The sequence below is a fragment of the Ostrea edulis genome, chromosome 3 (assembly GCF_947568905.1).
Source record: "Ostrea edulis chromosome 3, xbOstEdul1.1, whole genome shotgun sequence".
Lineage (NCBI taxonomy): Eukaryota > Metazoa > Mollusca > Bivalvia > Ostreida > Ostreidae > Ostrea > Ostrea edulis.
Window position 1 is genome coordinate 2074924 of NC_079166.1, and position 20000 is coordinate 2094923.

General features: G+C 35.6%; 2 protein-coding genes across 14 annotated transcripts in view; one reads left to right on the plus strand and one right to left on the minus strand.

Annotated features, from left to right (window-relative positions):
• LOC125675009 (neuropilin and tolloid-like protein 2) overlaps positions 1–9128 on the plus strand; it is a 49496-nt gene extending 40368 nt beyond the window's left edge. For 2 of the 12 annotated variants that reach the window (XM_048912465.2, XM_048912463.2), the window contains exons 4-9: positions 2584–2774; positions 3326–3508; positions 3777–3942; positions 5182–5255; positions 5471–5623; positions 6503–9128. In XM_048912465.2, the coding sequence (XP_048768422.2) occupies positions 2584–2774; positions 3326–3508; positions 3777–3942; positions 5182–5255; positions 5471–5623; positions 6503–7068 (1333 nt within the window). In that variant the 3' untranslated portion in view covers positions 7069–9128. The remainder of the gene's footprint in view (positions 1–2583; positions 2775–3325; positions 3509–3776; positions 3943–5181; positions 5256–5470; positions 5624–6502) is intronic. The other 10 variants (XR_008801594.1, XR_008801599.1, XR_008801598.1 and 7 more) reach the window with 10 other exon arrangements.
• A 1790-nt stretch (positions 9129–10918) lies between these two features.
• The window catches only part of LOC125676919 (uncharacterized), a 9684-nt gene continuing 602 nt past the window's right edge, over positions 10919–20000 (minus strand). Inside the window, exons 2-6 of one of the 2 annotated variants that reach the window (XM_048914786.2) lie at positions 19413–19500; positions 18606–18701; positions 18389–18486; positions 18052–18153; positions 16121–16558 (exon numbers count right to left, since the gene is read on the minus strand). In XM_048914786.2, coding sequence (XP_048770743.2) covers positions 16538–16558; positions 18052–18153; positions 18389–18486; positions 18606–18701; positions 19413–19419 — 324 coding nt within the window. In that variant the 5' untranslated portion in view covers positions 19420–19500 and the 3' untranslated portion in view covers positions 16121–16537. Of the gene's footprint in view, positions 12858–16120; positions 16559–18051; positions 18154–18388; positions 18487–18605; positions 18702–19412; positions 19501–20000 lie in introns of those variants that run through there. The other variant, XM_048914785.2, reaches the window with a different exon arrangement.

A 20000-nucleotide genomic window follows, 5' to 3' on the forward strand; every position in this document is an offset into this window, starting at 1 on the left:
ATGTATTTATAGTGGGCCCTGTAATGAAACACGTGGTTAATGTATTTATAGTGGGCCCTGTAATGAAACACGTGGTTAATGTATTTATAGTGGGCCCTGTAATGAAACACGTGGTTAATGTATTTATAGTGGGCCCTGTAATGAAACACGTGGTTAATGTATTTATAGTGGGCCCTGTAATGAAACACGTGGTTAATGTATTTATAGTGGGCCCTGTAATCAGGGTGGTGTTGTTGTGATATTAAATGGATGTAGGCTTTACATCAAAAATAATTAGAGTAAAGTTTTAGTACGCATACCGAAGTTCCTATTTTATGTATCGTGAATTCATATTACTACACTTCAATTATGCCCCCTTCTACATGTTTTATGCAGGTAGTTAACAATTTTAATCTATGCAAGAAGACCGACATATTACGCATATCGCACATAGTTCTTGTTTTTTTTAGGTATTTGAAACGAGTGGGTAGGTTTTTTTTTTATCTGGGTCAGAGTTAGACCTCTTTCTATCTCTATGGTATCACAGATTTCGGGCCCAAAACGGGCAACGCCCCTGTGACAGATACCACTCCTGGAATTTTCATTGATAGTTTTACTCATATCGGACCTGGTTTTTTTCAATGTCATTTCTACTGATACAGACCTGGACTGGATTTCTAAAATCTCATATTTACCTTGTGAATTTCCTATCAAAGCACTTTTATTTTCGCATTATTCTCAAGCTCTGTTTGAAATTTCAATAGACACGATAGAAGAGCATTCCGTGTATTAATAACAGATTTCCATTGTTTGTTCACAGCAAAATCCTACTTCATTTGATGAATCCAAAATCTTGGTTACCCTTAGCCACTCAGTGACATAAAGTCACTAATTCCATATAAAACTTCAAAAAACTTTACTTGCATGTTAGAAGGAATCAGGCTGCGATTATGAAGCATGATGAAATCGAATATCGCGATTATGACCATTGTGTGATCAATCAGAGGATTCGTTTTTCTTCTCGCATGGGAGCACATTTGCTATTTGTTACAAGTCTGATGTATTTGTGATCGGGCATGGCATTCGTTAATGTACAAAATGATACTGTAATACCGGCTCAATAAAACCCTACAATAAAATGTCTCAAGAGGCTCTAGTAACACCAATGATTAATGTTTTGTGATCATGAGAATATAAGGCAGGGATGTAGAGCGTATTTGATGCTAATGGCGATACAGGGGGACAGATCAGAGAGCATTTTTTTTTTTTTAGTTACTGCAATATGATTCTAATTTCGTTATCAGGCTTACACCTACTCGATCTGATGTTTTAGTATTTGTAATATTGTATATATAGCGCCTCGGAGTAATTCTACATTTATAAGTTGTTCTGCAATGTGGCAAATTTTTATTACCATGTTTCCTTCCCGGCGATTTGTGAGAATGTTACTTTTGGTCTGTTTTGTCTACGACGATTTGTGAGAATGTTACTTTTGGTCTGTTTTGATTTGTGAGAATGTTACTTTTGGTCTGTTTTGTCTACGACGATTTGTGAGAATGTTACTTTTGGTCTGTTTTGATTTGTGAGAATGTTACTTTTGGTCTGTTTTGTCTACGACGATTTGTGAGAATGTTACTTTTGGTCTGTTTTGATTTGTGAGAATGTTACTTTTGGTCTGTTTTGATTTGTGAGAATGTTACTTTTGGTCTGTTTTTGTCTACCAGCACCTTTAACCCTGGAAGCACTTTTAAATTATACAGAACACTGGCTTCAAAACTGATAAACGGAAAGTTCAAGGTCACAGCTGTTTGTCAGATAAACATCAAGACCATAAGTCAAGGTCAACAGTTAAATTCGCGATAATGTGTGGACATGGTTAGGGGAATATTTTCAGAAGCAATTTTTTCATCTGTATTTGGCCATTATTACTATTTTTGGTAGGTTGGTTGTAAATTGATTAACGTCCCGCTCGAGAAATTTTCAATCACATGGAGACGAAACCATTGCCATTAAAGGGCTGCAAAATTTAAGCATATGGTCGGTACTTACGGCCCTTGAGTAGGGATGAATCTTTATCGTGCCACATCTGCTGTGACAAGGGGCCTCTGTTATTGTGATCTCATCCGAAGGACGGCCCCATTTAGTCGCCTCATATAGGACAAGCAATGGATACTGAGGACCTATTCTAACTTGGATCCCCAGGGGATTACTACAATGGATTTTTGGTCATCCAAGTACTGATGTTTCGTACCACCACATAAAACGATAAACTTATTAAACTAACTGAACGGGTAATGGTTAAGACGTGAGAAAAATGAAAACAAGCAAACAACAAGAGGGGTTTTATTTACCAACATACTCACTAACGGCCGCTAACGACTATCAATGGTTGTATGTAAAAAAAAAAAAAAAAAAAAAAAAAAAAAAAATAAGTAAATAAAAAAAAAAGAATATCGGAAATGTTATATCACTTGTTTTCTTTGTTTTCGCAGTTTAGATTTAACCAAGAATTCAAATTATCCACGAAGTGGGGGAAATAAAACAAGATAGACAACATTTCAGACACAATATGTTTTTACATTGATAGTATTTAATTCGTTTCAGATGCACGTTCGATTATTTGGAGATTTACTATGTTAAAAACAATGGGTTTAAGGATCTCATCGACAGACATTGTGGGACGAATACACCAAGAGACTTCATATCTGGATATTCAAAAATGGAAATTTTATTCGTTTCGGACTTTACAAAACATTCGAATGGATTTCTTGCTCACTACACCTTCCTTGGAGACAGTGAGTACTTTTTTAAAAAGTAATTCAAATTAAAACATGTACAGAAGACACTCTCTCTTAGAGTTTCATCAATCAATTCAACAAAAAATGGTTTTTTTACAGTTTCAAATAAAAGACAAATTTTGAGCAAGAATGGGAGAGAGAAAAGTATTCAAACTTGAAGCAGTGCTTTTTCATATTAACAGTTTAGTAACTAAGTCAGAACAATATAAAAAAAACAAAAAACCACGCACCTGTTTCTTAGGCGTTACTCAGTATATAGACGGTGATATTAAAATACTATTGCAGTAAATATTAGTTGGAAATAAACGAAACTCTGTGTTACCTAAGCAATTTACATTATACAAATATAGATGAAACAAATTTACATAAAACAAATATATACAAAACAGATAAATCTGTATACATGACTTAACTTCTTGCAGCTTAGTTCATGGGGATTTTTCCCCCTATAAATCCGTCAAGTTTAAGTACAAAATATATTACTTACATTAAGCAGCTTAGCAAGTTCAGCATCCTTACATTAATTGTCATGGAATTTTCTATCACAGACTGGCACCATTTTGGTCCCTCCACTATCGGGTGTGGACCGGAATTCCTGATGGGGTCGGGAGGGGTCATCTCGTCCCCCGGATATCCTGAATTCTCCCACCCCCGGGCCAGCTGCACCTGGATCATCGTTGTCGAGGAAACGGAGAAAATTTTATTGACCCTTGTAGATCTCTCCAGCAGTAGTAGGTGTACATTCTCAGTTAGTAATGGCTCTCTCAAATAAAAGACTATTATGAAGACTTTAGAGATTTTTGAAATATAATTTGTCGATAAGTTTCTCTTTGAGACTGTTTTAAACTTACTTTGAATTTTAAAAAAAAAATATGATTTGAATATCGAAAATTTAAACTTTGAATTTTAGAAAAAATATGATTTGAATATCGAAAATTTAAACTTACTTTGAATTTTAGAAAAAATATGATTTGATTATCGAAAATTATGAAATCTCAGGTGAGCATGGCCAGATGGAGTATCACTGCGGCAGCACACGGTTAGCGATTTACAACGGCTTCGCCATTCCTCGGATGCTGCCCGAGAGATCGTATTGTAGTCCAATGAGTGAAATCCCGTACAGAAAGAGAGAGTATTGGTCATTGGATAGCAAAGTTGTAGTCAGGTCAGTATATTTACAAACAGGTCTTCTGGAGGTAGTCGTACAGCCGCATGCAATGGAGAGGGGGGATGTTGTTTATCTATAAAAGAGTTACATGTATGTAAAACTTATACGGTACCAATTTTGATGCACCAGATGCGCATTTCAACAAATAATGTCTCTTCAGTGATGCTCAACCGAAATATTTGAAATCCAAAATAACTATGAAGTTTTGGAGCTAAATATAGCCAAAAACAGTGTGCCAAAAAAGTGGAGCCAAATTCGTCCAAGGATAAGAGCTATGCACGAGGGAGATAATCCTTAATTTTGAAATGAATTTCTAAATTTTGTATATGGTTTTTTTTTTTATGGTACTATGTTTGTATACCATAACTTGACTGATTACTCTTCGTGTGAAGATTTAGCTCACCTGAGATTTCCTGATCACCTTTAGTCTGGCTGTCCGTCCGTAAACGTTTAGCATTTCGACTTTTTCTCCAGAACCACAGGGCTAATTTCAGCCAAACTTGTTACAGAGAATGCTTGGATAAAGAGGATTCAAGTTTATTCAAATGAAGTGCCATACATTTGATCAAATGGAGATAATTAAGATTTAGTGACAATTTTGAGGCATCTTTTAAAAATCTTTTCAAGAATCACTAAGCCAATTACAATCAAAAGACAAATCATCCCTGGGTAACGGGAATTCAAGATTGTTCACGTAAAAAGGCTCGTGCTCCCTCCAAAGAGGAAGTGACCAAGAAAAGGCAAAAAATAGAATAAAAACTGCTTTTCACAAACCATAAAGAACTTTTATATGAAATTCCTTTTCATGTTCCCCCTTGTTATGTTGTAATCTATAAATAAAGATCGCGTCAGCAAGCTCCAGGTGCAATCGGAACCACCTTGGTCTTTTCCGTGAAGTCGAAAAGAAAAACCTAGTGGGTTTTCTTTTTCTTTCGCGACTTGACGGAAAAGGTCGTGCTGAGTTCCGATTGGCTCCTGTACACTTGAGCATGCGCAAGCTGACTTTTCCCCCATAGCCTCGGTTCAACCTTGCTTATATATTTTCTGCGTAGACCTCGGTGTTACACTGCCAACCTACAGTTAGTGAGTTCGAGACTGGCGGGTTTTTTCCCCCTCCCCGTTATTTTACAATGGAAGGTGTGCTAATCCGTATTAACGTCTAGTAGGAACATATTCAACTATCTGATAAGATTGATGCTGGATGTCAATTATAACATTTAATGATTCCTTCTCTAGGTTTCAAACAGACAGGGACGACATTGCGCTGGCGTTTAAATTGACGTGGACTGCGGTAAAACTGGTGGAAAATGGTAATTTTAGTGATTAAACAGAAATCAAAAGGCAGCAGCCTTTTATATAAAAATTCATCATTATGTCTATCCGGCGTATAAATCTACAAATATTAAACATTCTTGATCTTCAGCTTTGGAAAAATACCATAGTACATCGTCGTTGTCTACCATACTGTTTATTCAGTGACGGTCGTTATTAATTGCAAAGTTTATAGTACTCTATTGAATTTCAGATGATTGTCAGCAATTCCTGTGTAAGGGAGAGGCATGTGACGAAAACTCGCCGACCTGCAAATCTTCGAAGATTAAACTGTGCATCGACAAGTCTCTACAGTGTAATGAGGTGCCAAATTGTGGCTACGAGGACGACAGCGATGAGAAAGATTGTAAAGCATCATTTTTGTTTCCAAGTACACCCCCCAAACAAAAATATAAAAATAAAACAGCGCAGGATCTACTATAGAAACCCCGATATGAGGGGGAAATTCTCAAAGGGACGTAAAACACGAACTATAAACAAATGATATAGAGGCAATATTTAATTTTAACCAAATGATATAGAGGCAATATTTAATTTTAACCTAATGATATAGAGGCAATATTTAATTTTAACCAAATGATATAGAGGCAATATTTAATTTTAACCTAAGGATATAGAGGCAATATTTAATTTTAACCAAATGATTTAGAGGCAATATTTAATTTTAACCAAATGATGTAGAGGCAATATTTAATTTTAACCTAAGGATATAGAGGCAATATTTAATTTTAACCAAATGATGTAGAGGCAATATTTAATTTTAACCAAATGATATAGAGGCAATATTCAATTTTAACTTAATGATATAGAGGCAATATTTAATTTTAACCTAATGATATAGAGGCAATATTAAATTTAACCAAATTATATAGAGGCAATATTTAATTTTAACCTAATGATATAGAGGCAATATTAAATTTAACCAAATTATATAGAGGCAATATTTAATTTTAACCAAATGATATAGAGGAAATATTATATTTAACCAAATGATATAGAGGCAATATTTAATCTTACTGTTTTAAACGAGTGTCATTAAATGTTTAAAATTGTAAACGTAATTATAACATCGTTGATACTTTAAAAAGCGGCTATATAAACAGTTCTTTCCTACTGAATGAAATTTATATATTTCACATATTTAAACCTTCCCAATGAAACTTTATCTTCTTAAGAAAATGAAGGTGATGCTGATAAAAACAGAATCGTTTTTTGTTTATTTCAGGTATGAACAAAATCATGTGGACTGTGCTTTACGCGACAGTTCCGTCTGTGATACTCATTTTGGTTATAGTACTTATGATATACTGTTATCATCGTCACAAACGGAAACAGCTCCACATCGTGAAATCAACAGAGAGCAACTCCTCACAACAAACGCACTGGGTTTCCCCTCACATCCGGAGCCTAGAAAGCAGTCCGGTCACAAATAGATCTCCTCTCATCCATACCACATCGTTCGTACCTTCCAAACATTCCTCTAACCCAGATTCTCCAAAACGAAACAACAAGCGTGTGACTATTGTAGATAATGTTGACATGAAAGAATTCGGACGTTCATTAGAGAATAATGTTAACGGTGGCGTCCAACTTCATGGGAGCAATAGAAACGGGAAACATATAGTGACACCTTGTGGTGAAAATGATACCAAAGATTTAGTAACTCGAATCCATGTAGATGAATCATTGATATCACCTCCACAAAATTTTAGAACTCATCAGAAAAGACCTTCATATCATCTAATGCAAGAATTAAATATCGAAGGTACAGATATTACAAAGAAGACATGAGATTGGTTGCGTTTATCATGTATTCTTAAATGTTCTACGTGTAAACTGTGAATGAAAAACGTATGCATGTGATTTTTAAGGACTTCATAATTTTATATATACAGCACTAGTTTACCCAGATTTTCAAATCGGTGATGTGTTGCATTAAAGTTCCCCCTTTAGGTTAAACTGACGTGCTTCTCACAAGTAACACTAGTACTTGATCAGAGATATTACCCTTTAACATCAATAGATGCCATGTAATATTTTTGTAACTGGAGGGACATACATGTACTTATTATATACTTTCAATTTCATCTCTTCTCTTTCCTTTAAAAGTTTGCGGGCATATATCACACGATATATGCCCGGAAACATTCCGGCCGGCAAACATTACGTCACAATCAATACACAAGCAAATTACTCCGTCGTTAATTTTCAAATTTTTCATCTTTTACTCAGTTAAACCAATAAATAAATTGCTAAAAATAAATTATTGTTAGTTTCTAAATGAAATTGAAAGTATATAATAAAAAGGTTATAGACTTTGTATGGGAAAACATGACGACCTCGTTTTTTGTCGCAAGCTCGGTCCGTCTACGCGCCAAAAAACTCGGTCGTCATATTTCCCCATACAAAGTCTATAACTTATAAATATTCGTCTAAGCAAAAATGTAACAACGATGGAAAATGAAATTCAAAACTGGTAATTTTATTCACACATTTACTTAGATAGATATAAAGACACCTTCATATAAGCTAGATACACAACGAAGATTTGAGATATTCAATACAGAGTTAGCTTCTCAGTCTTAACGGGAAATTGTCAACTTTCTTCTCCTGAATGGATGTTTACGAGTTGACTCCACATGTATCAGCTATGTCCCGAAGAAATATGTATCGTTATTTTGTGTTTTTTAAGTTAAATGTGGCTGCTGTGGTTTGGAATTCGGTTTCGTTGACATTAATCTCCTCAGTTAAGTGTTCACACTTGGCACAAATGATTGTCTTCTAGACTATCAGCTCATATTAAATGTAATCAAAATCACATGTCCATCTTGGCTTCTGGCTGGTTGGGATAAAATCCAGGTCTGAATTTCTCAACCACAAAAAACTTATAGTCGAAACTTGGACTTAAGTATGAGATTTTACCCAAAAAAATTAATTGCTCATAAACGAAAACTAAGTTTTGCGATTTTTCTCGATAGATCCCACCCTTTTCCCAGACAAATAAAACCACTGCCTGCTAAGACACCAAACCTTGAAGACTGTTTCTTTTTGGTGTCACGTTTGGTGCTTGTGATTCAGGTGAGCATCGTGATTCAGGTGAGATTCAGGTGAGCATTGTGATTCAGGTGAGATTCAGGTGAGCATTGTGATTCAGGTGAGATTCAGGTGAGCATTGTGATTCAGGTGAGATTCAGGTGAGCATTGTGATTCAGGTGAGATTCAGGTGAGCATTGTGATTCAGGTGAGATTCAGGTGAGCATTGTGATTCAGGTGAGCATTGTGATTCAGGTGAGCATCGTGATTCAGGTGAGCATTGTGATTCAGGTGAGATTCAGGTGAGCATCGTGATTCAGGTGAGCATTGTGATTCAGGTGAGCATCGTGATTCAGGTGAGCATTGTGACCCCTGGAATTCTTATTTGGTAACAGGAAGAAAATTCTTTCTAATTTGAAAGTTTTTGTATTTATTGGAGCAAACAGTCACGAGGTTCGAAATATATTCAAAATTTCATGTTCCATAAAACTCCTTATGCTTTACATGAGCAGACACCATATGTTCAAAAGAAAATACTAGCATGGGAATTGACATTTCACAGCTTTGATTACAATTAATTTTGGTAGACAGTGTAGATTCAGCTCAGATGAGCATTAAATGGAACATGAAGATGTAAGTTCCATATGGAATCCATCCGTTATTTAATAATGATTAGAATTTGATTTCCATTATTCTTTGTTGAGTTTTTATTTCTAGTATTATTCGTGTATCGCTCTAGGGCTTATTTTACCGCCATGTTATTACGTCATGCTATTTATTACATTATTCAAGAATAAAATCAATTCCAACCAATTCAATTTTGTTATGCTTTTTGTTATAGAATGAGATCTCAATAATTATCACTGTTAATACTATTTTATGTCAAAATCTTAAGCCCCATTAGATTACTTTTTAATTTAATTTCATTAGTTTAGCTCTGTGCAGAACTCGGCACATGCACTTAAAATTTAGTGATTGTAACAACTTGCCCAGTTGAATGATAGCAACTTGTTTCATGCAGTAAAATTGCTGTTATATATCTACATGTAAATCAAAGGATCTAATTTTAATTAGATTGTTACAGAAACTGATATCTATACTTAGAATTATATTTTATGAAAAAATAATGTAAGCGGTATTGAGTAATACTGTAATATATTCAATTCCACAGTATTCTTCATAAGATATGCCTATCTTATGAAAGGCGAAGATAACGAACAGTGATTAATCTCATACATGTGAATTTTATTTTGTTAAAATCAATATATGCACCCAGGGGTGCATGAGCCGAGTTGCATGGGATACATTGTAAAGTCAGGGATGATGTGGCATATTTATAATTGTGAAGAACTAATTTCAGTTTTAAACTTTTCGAGTTTCTGTCCAGAAACCATATTTGTCTGAAGTTTTCAATCTATTTTCGGTCACTGTGACCTTGACCTTTGACATTTTTTTCTCCAAAATCAATAGGGGCCTTGCTTTGCTGGTATCCAACAATATATCCAAGTTTCATTTGATTCAAATTAAAAATGTTCGAGTTATCATCCGGAAACCAAATATTTCTGAAATTTTCATTCTATATTCGGTCACTGTGAACTTGACCTTTGACATATTTTTCTCCAAAATCAATAGGGGTCTTCCTTACCTGGTATATAACAATATCTTTAAGTATCATTTTATTCGGATTTACACTTTCTGATTTATCATCCGGAAACCAAATATTTCTGAAATTTTCATTCTATATTCGGTCACTGTGACCTTGACCTTTGTTCTCCAAAATCAATAGGGGTCTTCCTTACCTGGTATCAAACAATATATCCAAGTTTCATTTGATTCGGATTTACACTTTCTGAGTTATCATCCGGAAACCAATTGTTGACGCCCACCCGCCCGCATCATCAAACCAATAGCCGAGTTCAACTTCGTTGCAACTCGGCTAAAAATCATGTCCCCCGGGGGTTGGATGGGGCCACAATAGGGGATCAAAGATTTACATGCGAATGAAAGGTGACAATAACGAAGAGTGATCAATCTCTACCTCCTATAAGCAATATAAAATAGATAGTTGGGCAAACACGGACCCCTGGACACACCAGAGGTGGGATCAGGTGCCTAGGAGGAGTAAGCACCCCCTGTATATATAGAGTAAATCTTTTAAAAGTCTTCTCAAGAACCACTGGGCCTTGAGTAGAGATTTACCTGAAAGCTTCCTGGTATAGACTAGATTCAAGTTTAGTCAGATAATGGCCCCTGGCGGTAGGGGGGAACTAAAATATTAAGCATTCTCCTAAGGGGTTGTAGTATGGTTGGTTGGTTGATGGTTGTTTACCATCCCACTAGATAATATTTCACTCATATGAGGACGTCACCATTGCCGGTGAAGGGCTGCAAAATTTGAGCTAAAATGAAACGTACAATAGTGCACAGAACAACTGATGTACCCAGTTTACAAATAATTAATGTAGCAAGCATAAGTACCCGTATTCTGAAGACGGACTGGCAGTATGTACTGGTTTCGTGATTTGAGTGAGTTAAAATGCTGCTGGATTTCATCATATGATATCTGTGTGGTTCAGATATATATCCCATTCTCAGAATAATCTTAAGATTTAGGAAATCATCTATTTTATTGAATTGTGGTATACTTTCTCCACACTATACAGATAAAAACACAACAAATTCAAATGAACTTTGGTGTAAATCAATGACTGTAAAGTTGATACCACGTATTATTATACAATTATGAAAAGCAGGGGGAGGGGGTAGAAATGTAACGCAAAACATTCTTGGTCAATAATTTTCTTCTATGAATCATACACGATTTAGGAATGACTAATATCCGGTTTAATGATGACTCATATCCGGTTTAACAATTATGTCAAATGTCTGTCACACATTCAGGTACTCTACAACTCTGATTCTTCCATCTGAACACCCGACGCAGAGACTGCAATTCTTATCAACAGTCAAAGCTATTGGGCAACTTCCATCCAAACCTGGTATGTTCATCAACTTAAGGAAATCGCCGTCCTTGCTAAGAATGTGGACCCCACGACTGAATCCGTCTGTAATCAATATATGACCATACTGGTTTGTGCAAATGCCATAAGGAAGGAATCCTTTGGATTTCAGACCTTTGTAGGAAAATCGATGCTGAAGGTCGGAAGTGTAAACGCCTACTATTTTGTTAGAAAGGCATATATCTCCATTTACATTTTCGGCTAGGTATGCCGGTTGACGTGTCCCTGCAATGTCACCCCTGTATACTTTATTCCATGTTTCAATGTTCCTGTTTTCTTTTTCAACGACCCCGTCCTCTGTAAGCCAGAAAAATCCACCATCAGTTAAATCTACGTCTAAAAATCCAACAATAACACCGCCATCTTTCCTTGCACACAAACACAAAGGCGCTAAGCCGGGCGAAGCATGATAATTGTACGTGAGACCATAATCATCTATTTCATTCAGAGTGCACTGGTCTTGTCTGTAAATGACTTTTCCTTTCTTTGTGACAGCGATTGGCTTTTTATTGTAAAGTTTAGAATTTGTGTTGACTGTGTATAAAACGTTTGCACTCCTGTCGATTTTAAAACATTTTTCACGTGAATATAACCAGAATGTATCATCTTGCCATTGGTAGGCCAGAGACGTAGTCTTCCCTTCATATCTGTTCCCAATAAATATTGTCTCCAAAGTCTTGACAATAGGTTTCAAACGCGGTACATTTTCCACCGTGAGACGTCCGCAAAGATTCTTCAATGCAGCGTCATCAACAGCATCGCTTTCATACTTCAGTAAATCTGGATACGCAAAGTTCGGAAATTGCTCAGGCATTGTTGAACTTAAAGCACAATTTCCAAATAAGATGAAATCAGTTTTCTCTTGAGGTAACTTATTTTCATAATCATTGATATACCTTTTCATATTCTTGATATGCCCTTCCAGTGCACCCTCCTGAGACTCAAGATTAACTAACACCACCTTCTTGTTCTCCTCCATATCCTCCAACAACTTCATCATCTGACTATCTAGTTTGGATTTGACGATTACCATGCGACTCTGTATCTCCTTTTGCGCAAGGTCATTGTTTTCAGTGACCTTCGTTTTTCTCTCTTGTACCTCGTGAAGTTTGGTGATATATCTGGGTAGCTCAGAACGAATCACCGAGTATTTCTCTTCCAGTTTTACCATCTTCGTTTGAAACATATCAGTGATGCCGATCACCTGGTGTCCATTGTGCTCAGAAAGAAGACATTTTTCACATATTGGGATTTCACATTCGCTACAGCATACATTTGCACGAAACCCAGCATGAGATCTACACACTTGCTGTGGAGGTGTATCATTTGATAAGGACAGGGCGTGGGATGTTAATAGAACGACTTCATGGTCAAACGTGGCCTTACTTTTGTTGTGAATTTTCTTGCACCTTGAGCACAGTTTGTCATGGCAGGTTTGACAGAAATGTTCAGCGGCGTCCTCTTCACACGTGTCACAGTTTACTGGACTCTGCATGTGAACCTCGGAACATTCCGCCATCATTTGCTCTGAAACACGTAAGAAAATCATAATGGAGTTGTGCAAGGAAGATTTTTGTGAATACAAAAGTTCCTATTATCACACATATATTCTTGTTGCACATGACGCAGTGCACCGAGCACAAGGTTTGTATTCGTCGTTTTTCCATCCCGTTTGCCCCACAAGGTGAAAAAGAAAATTCACCGAACTTATTGCACCATAAATCATGTCCTACTGCATAAAATGAAAGGCGAAGATAACGAACAGTGATCAATCTCATGTAAGAGGGATTTTTCGTTTAAAAGCAGATCAAAAACACTACGGCGTAAATTGAAAGGAGAGTTCTCGGAACCAGGGGCTTTTATTGTCGAAAAAAGGATTTCGCAACTTTGTAAAATTTAAGAAGAGTTCTCGAAACCAGGTTTTTATAGAGAAACGACGTTTTCGATCCCCATTTTGCCCCAAGGTAAAATTGAAAATTTCAAAAGCTTATTGCACATCTACAGGATATTACGTATCATATTCCAAAAGATTTAATTATTTTGTTTTACCCCCATTGGGCTCCCAGGATTAGAATAAAAAATCCGAAAAATTACTGCACATCTACATGTACAAGACACCACTTGTCATACCAAAATATAAGTTGATTGCTTCTTAAAATAAGAGGAGTTTGAGGAATAAGAAGAAAGTGTGACAGACAGACGGACGGACTGGGGTAACAACAATATACCCGTCCTTTCTTACGAATTTTACGCGTATAAAACAAAAGAACAAGCATTCTGAGAGTATTGCATTAGCAATACATGCCCCCTACCGGCACCCCCATTAATTGACAGATGTAAGTCGAGATAATGTATATTATAGGATTAAACATTCTTTTTGAAGAATTTATCGATGTGTAAACTCTGGACATTTTACTCACAAATTGAATAAAAGTGCGAAGCAATTTTATGTTAAGTTTGTGAGTAAAATGTCTAGAGTTTACACATCGATAAATTCTTCAAAAAGAATGTTTGATTCTTATAATTCCAATTCGTTCCCTGCATTATCAACTTCAATAATTTGAATACTTTCCCCGCACTATGTTGTTTGTTTTCAAGCGCGTATGTATACCTATCGTTTTTGGATTTATTGATGTGTAAATTCTCGTTTAGATTTATCTTTGTCCAATCAAAACATTTGTAATAAATAACATTGGAATTATTGAATATTGTTTAACCTTGAACTATGGCCTAAAACATTGGAACCAGGTCACCATCTTTACCAGTATAGAATGAGTTTGAAGTTCGCCCCGCATCCGGAAGGCACGGAGTTCGAATCCCGGCCGCGACAGACCTAAGTCGTTAAAACATTTAGGGACAGTGTCATCGCCAAACTCTCGGCATCAAGTGTGAATGTCACGGGTCCTCGGAGATTACCTTAAAAACGGATGTCCCGTGTCACAGTAGGTGTGGCACGCTAAAGAACCCTCACTGCTCAATGGCCGTAAGTGCCGAGCATAGGCCTAAATATGAGTGAAAAATTCTCAAACGAGACGTTAAGCAAGATACAATCAATCCTTATTCATATAGTTTACCAGCCTGGCTAATAAATTCGGGATCGGGCTACCAAAAATTATTGACACGCATGCCCGTACATTTATGATTCCGCCACTAGGGTGCGATTCCTGGTAGGAAGTCGGTGAAACAACACGTGCAGAGGCAGAGAAAGTTGGCGCTATGAAGTATGAGGGGGAAAAAGTGACAAAGAAAATGTCGGCGTGTTTGGCAGGACAGCCCGTCCTGGCTTGAATACAATGATGGTATCGTATTTTGCATCCTGTGCAGAAAGGAAAACGTTGCAAATTGTAAGTTCGTGTCCAGCTTGGATAATTTTAGAATTGATTCTGTATTAAGAGAACACGAAAATAGTAAATGGCGTAAACTTTTTGCCCCAACGTAAAAACAACAAGCGGCCGCCTCAGACGTTAATGATGTATGAACATTACTTAACAACCCTAATTTTTACTTTTGTTAGGATGAGAGTGATGATGAAGAACTAGAAGAATCAGAATTAGAGAATTCTAAAGAATTTGACTATGGAATGACGGAGTTAGAAGTTGAAAGATACTTTGAACTCTTGTGTTAAACTTGTATTGTAATACTCAGTAACAAGATGTGTTTGTGAAACACAAATGCCCCCTATAATGGCCAATTCCAAAGATGGTCAAGGTCACAATGACAAATATCTTGCTACCAGTAGAAAGATCTTGTCACAAGAAATGCTCATGTACAATATGAAAACCCTAATATTTACCATTTAGAAGTTATGACCAAAGTAAAAAAAAAATTAAAAGTAGGTCAAATGTCAAGGTCAAAATGTTTAGTACCAACGGAAAGGTCTTGTCACAAGGAACACTCATGTGAAATATTAAAGCTCTATCACTTACTGTTCAAAAGTTATTAGCAAGGTTAAAGTTTCAGACAGAATGAAGGAATGACAGACAGGACAAAAACAATATGCCCCCCCCCCCTCCCCGATCTCGGAGGCATAAAAATGTTCAAACTTAAAATTTCGAATCATGTTGAATCATTCTTACATAACATTTGGGCTAGTAAATTTTTATTTGGGCTACCAAATTGGCACTCTTACTCAGTGGCGGATTTAGAGGGGCGCAGCCGCCCCTCCCCCCCCCCCCTTAAAATTTTCAAATTTAAGATAAATCGCAGTATCTTGTTTCGGAAAACGTACTAAACGATAAAAGAAGCAATAATTTCTTCCACTCCCAAAGAAATAAATTACGAAATCTTTTGATTTCTTGAATTACTTTATTGGCAGAACGTAATTTTTTCCAAAAAACCCTTAAAATTTGGGTCATTTTATTAATTTCACCTTTTAAAAAATGATAGAAAATAGTACAAATGACTAAATAGGAGAAATATTTCAAGCCCCATAAAATCTGTAAAATCCAGGAGCTTCCATTGACCTTAGTATAGTTCATTAAAGGGACATGGACACAATTTGAGCCAAAAAATTCAAATTTTATTTTTCCATTTTTAATGTTTAGAATGCTTAGATTAGGTATTTCTAATTGTTAGCAAAAATTTGAATATCAGTGGTCATGCTCACAATTCACAATAAAATGGAAAAATAAAATTTTAAATTTTCAGCTCAAATCGTGCGTATGCCCCTTTAATAGAGCATTTGTGATGAGCATCAAAAAGTGTAGTGCTTTAATTGCTTACTTTTCTTATCTATGTAGTGCTTTGTTTGCTATGCAAATTGAATATCAGTAAAGTAAAAACCAAATGAAGCATTTTTAAATGTGGTTTATTTAGCAGTACTTATGTCAAACAAACATTTACATGTACCATCATACAGTTTTCAATCACTCAAATAAATAAATGAATTGTACAGTTAAACATTTTCCCCAACACCGCTGAAGTAACACAACAGAACAGAAATTAACATCAAATGTCAACAGGTCCATATAACTACGAGCACTTTCTCAGCAGCTGGGTGGTGCTAATCTGTCTGGCATTGTATTCCTCCCAAAGTTGGAAGAGTTTGCCATTGAGTCTGGAGGACTGTTTCCTGTGTAGTCTCTCCATCTTCCCTTCCGTCAGCAGCCTGGCCTGCATGGGGATGGCAGTGACCTCCTTGTACAGTTCTTGTAATAGGAGGTAAAATGGGACTCGTCCTCTGGAGTTGATTCGGTTGTGCCAACCTTCTAAATCATTGTTTGTTCTCCCTGAAATAGCATATAAATCAAAATGTGTGTAAATGCACCGTTTTACACGCCATATAACTACCATTCAAACTTTCATATAATATAAGAGACGAGATCAAAAGTTCAACGTCTGACAAAATATCTAAATTCACGTAGTTTTCACAAGACCACCCTCAAAAAATCGAAATGAAACGAAATCTGCCGAAGCGAAACGAAACCTATCGAAACGGGTACCCTTATTTCATACGACATGCCTGCTGTTGTAGGCACGGTGAAATAAATACAGTACGTATACTTTGGAGTATTTCATGATTTTTATGAATGTACACAATAGACGTACAAAGATTTATTTTGAATTTTTATACGATAAATCATACATGTGCTTTAATTATGATGTTACAGCTTGGAGATAATGAATTTGTTTAAAATGTGACGTTGCTTTCGTGATTATTTTGCCACAATTTATGACGTTATAAGCGTAACGTAAAATGACACCAGTACCGTGTGCGACGTCTATACAATTTCCTTGTGCGTAAAACTTATACGGTACCAATTTTGATGCACCAGATGCACATTTCGACAAATAATGTCTCTTCAGTGATGCTCAACCAAAATGTTTGAAATCCGAAATAACTATGAAGGTTTTGAGCTATTACAGCCAAAAACAGCGTGCCAAAAAAAGTGGAGTCAAATTCGTCTAAGGATAAGAGCTATGCATGAGGGAGATAATCCTTAATTTTGAAATGAATTTCTAAATTTTATAACAGCAATTAAATATACATCCGTATTTTCAAGCTAGTAACGAAGTACTTAGCTACTGGGCTGTAGAGACCCTCGGGGACTAACAGTCCACCAGCAGATGCCTCGACCCAGGGGTCATAATAGAAAACTTATACGGTACCAATTTTGATGCACCAGATGCACATTTCAAATAAACGTAAAACTATCCTACATGTGTAAAAAGTGTAACATTTATTCATGAATTACAGTATATTCTAGTAATTCAGAAGTTAATACTACATCGTATCGTTAATTAGATTAAAGTCAAATGTTTGTTACTATAATTTCTGGTACCTTCTAATCTCTCGATTGTGAATATATTAACGGTTTAAGGAATGAACTTCAAACTGAATATGAATCAAAACATCAAAATACACAACACTAAACATTTGAAACACATAGCAAAAAAGAATGTGGCAACAATTTTCGTTATTCAAATGTTCGTTTCATCAATGCGAGAAGTGATTAAAAATCGAATGGCTTTTATCGGGTTTGATGTTCTATGTGTTCATCAATGAAGTACGTGGTCCCTTTTTTTGCAATTTCAGAAACTGTATCCACTCTGTGGTATATTTTTGACAGTTGTATGAAACGTCATTTTCATTACTGTACTGTAGCCGGGTCATTTGACTGTCAGCGCGTCGCCGGGTATACCTAGTTCGAGTCGGCCGGATTTTTCAGAATCAAGTATGCTAATTATAATATTACATTTTGTATAATATTTAAAATCTTACTGTAGATTCATTCTCCTGTTCATCTTCATCATCGGGTTCAGCAACTGATGAACCAAGGGAGGCTATTGACACGTGAAATGTGGCATCAGCTGCAGCTACAGACTGAAAGAATATAATATATTTTTATAGAAGTGTCTAGTAGGGATTCATCTACTGAGTGTTCCTGACATGAAAAATTAATTCATCCATTTTAAAACCTTAATTGTCCAATGTGGAAGTAAATGTCAAGGATTTTTCGTTACTAATTTCCAATTATATGTTGTTAATTATTTCAAGATGTTTAATACAAATGTTCTTAATGTTATTGCATTCATGTAAATATAACGTATACCAGTACCTCTTCTGTATCAGTAGAATTTTCCAAGCGCCGGGCGCAAACCCACTGGAGGTCTTCTTGCAGTTTCCCTATTCGTCTATACTGGTCACGGCTGATTCCTGTCATATTATTAAAATTTGTGTTCTTTTACATTGTTCATTTGATGGCTTTTTTTAATCATTATTATACAACTGCTTTCCATTCTTATTTTTCATTAAGTAAAAGAATAAAATCATACCAGTATTACATGCTCTGTGTTGCCATAGTTCACATCCATCACACTGTATGGCCTCTTGTCTGGGGCGAACAATCTTATTGCATGCAATGCATTTGTCTGTGAGAATAAAAAAAAAATCAATGCACAAATAATTGTAATAATAACTTACATTTTAACTAGTCGATAATTTTATTGTATGCATGTGAAATCCCGACATCTATATCAACTATTCATAGTATTTGATACAATATTATTATTTTTCTATAAAGCTACATTGTAAGTACCTCTTAAAAAAAATATTTCAGTATCAGTGACTACTATATTCTTTCAGCAAATAGAAACATGAAATGCACTTATTATCGGTGACAGAGAATGGGTGTGTTTCATATATAAATCACTATAGAACAGTTGCAGGCTATTTCTTTTTACCATCAACAATTAAGTTATGGAATGATGTCTATAGATCAGAGAAAATGTTTGGGTTTTTTGATTATTTTTTTTTTTACCAAAAATTAACACAATTAAAAAAAAAATATGAGATCTAAAGATCTAAAAAATATTTTAGAATGTTTTAGCAATAAGGAACAATGTGCTGCATGTATGTTCACATGTGACATACAACTGTACAACAAAATTAATATGAAATTGAAATTAATGATGAGTTACCCATCATATTTTTTGTCAATGTGCGTTAGTTAAAATGCTTAAAACAAAGCTGGTATAATCTATAACAATCCAACCATCGAATGGAACATAAAAATAAGATATACTATATCTTTTTAATCTAATTTAAAAAATATATATACATATAATTCAATTCATACTGACCTGACATCGTTGGTTTTCTCTTCAGCAATGAGATGCGAAGCCCTCATTGTGTACCAGGGACTCTTCATTATCTCCTCCTAATTAGCACCTAATCACGGAATAGGGAGAAGGATATGGGTGTTGTTGTTTTTACAATTTACACATTCAATGGAGGGCCCATTTAAATTGCTTTGTTATAACCCCCCCCCCCCCCCAAAGATTTTCAATTATCCGAAGTTTGTATATAATAGCAAATTAATGTATAATATAAAATTCAGATTAAAATAAAACAATGTATTATCAAATCAATTATAAATCAGTGCCAAATAAAAAATAATTGTTTGTGCCGAAACATCTTAAAGTAAGTGCCGAAACGTCGTGGTGCCGAAACATCTTGGTGCCGAAACGTCTTAATAATAAAGTGCCGAAACGTCTTGGTGCCGAAAAGTCCTGCACCCACCCCTGTTACTTACCCGATGAGTTTGTAGTAAAAATCGTTAAGCGCAAAGACTAGTTGACAAATGTAGTTCTTATCAGGGATAAAATAGTCTCATTCAGAACACTATGTTTTAATTCAACTCATAAACATGCAATGTATCCTGAATGTCA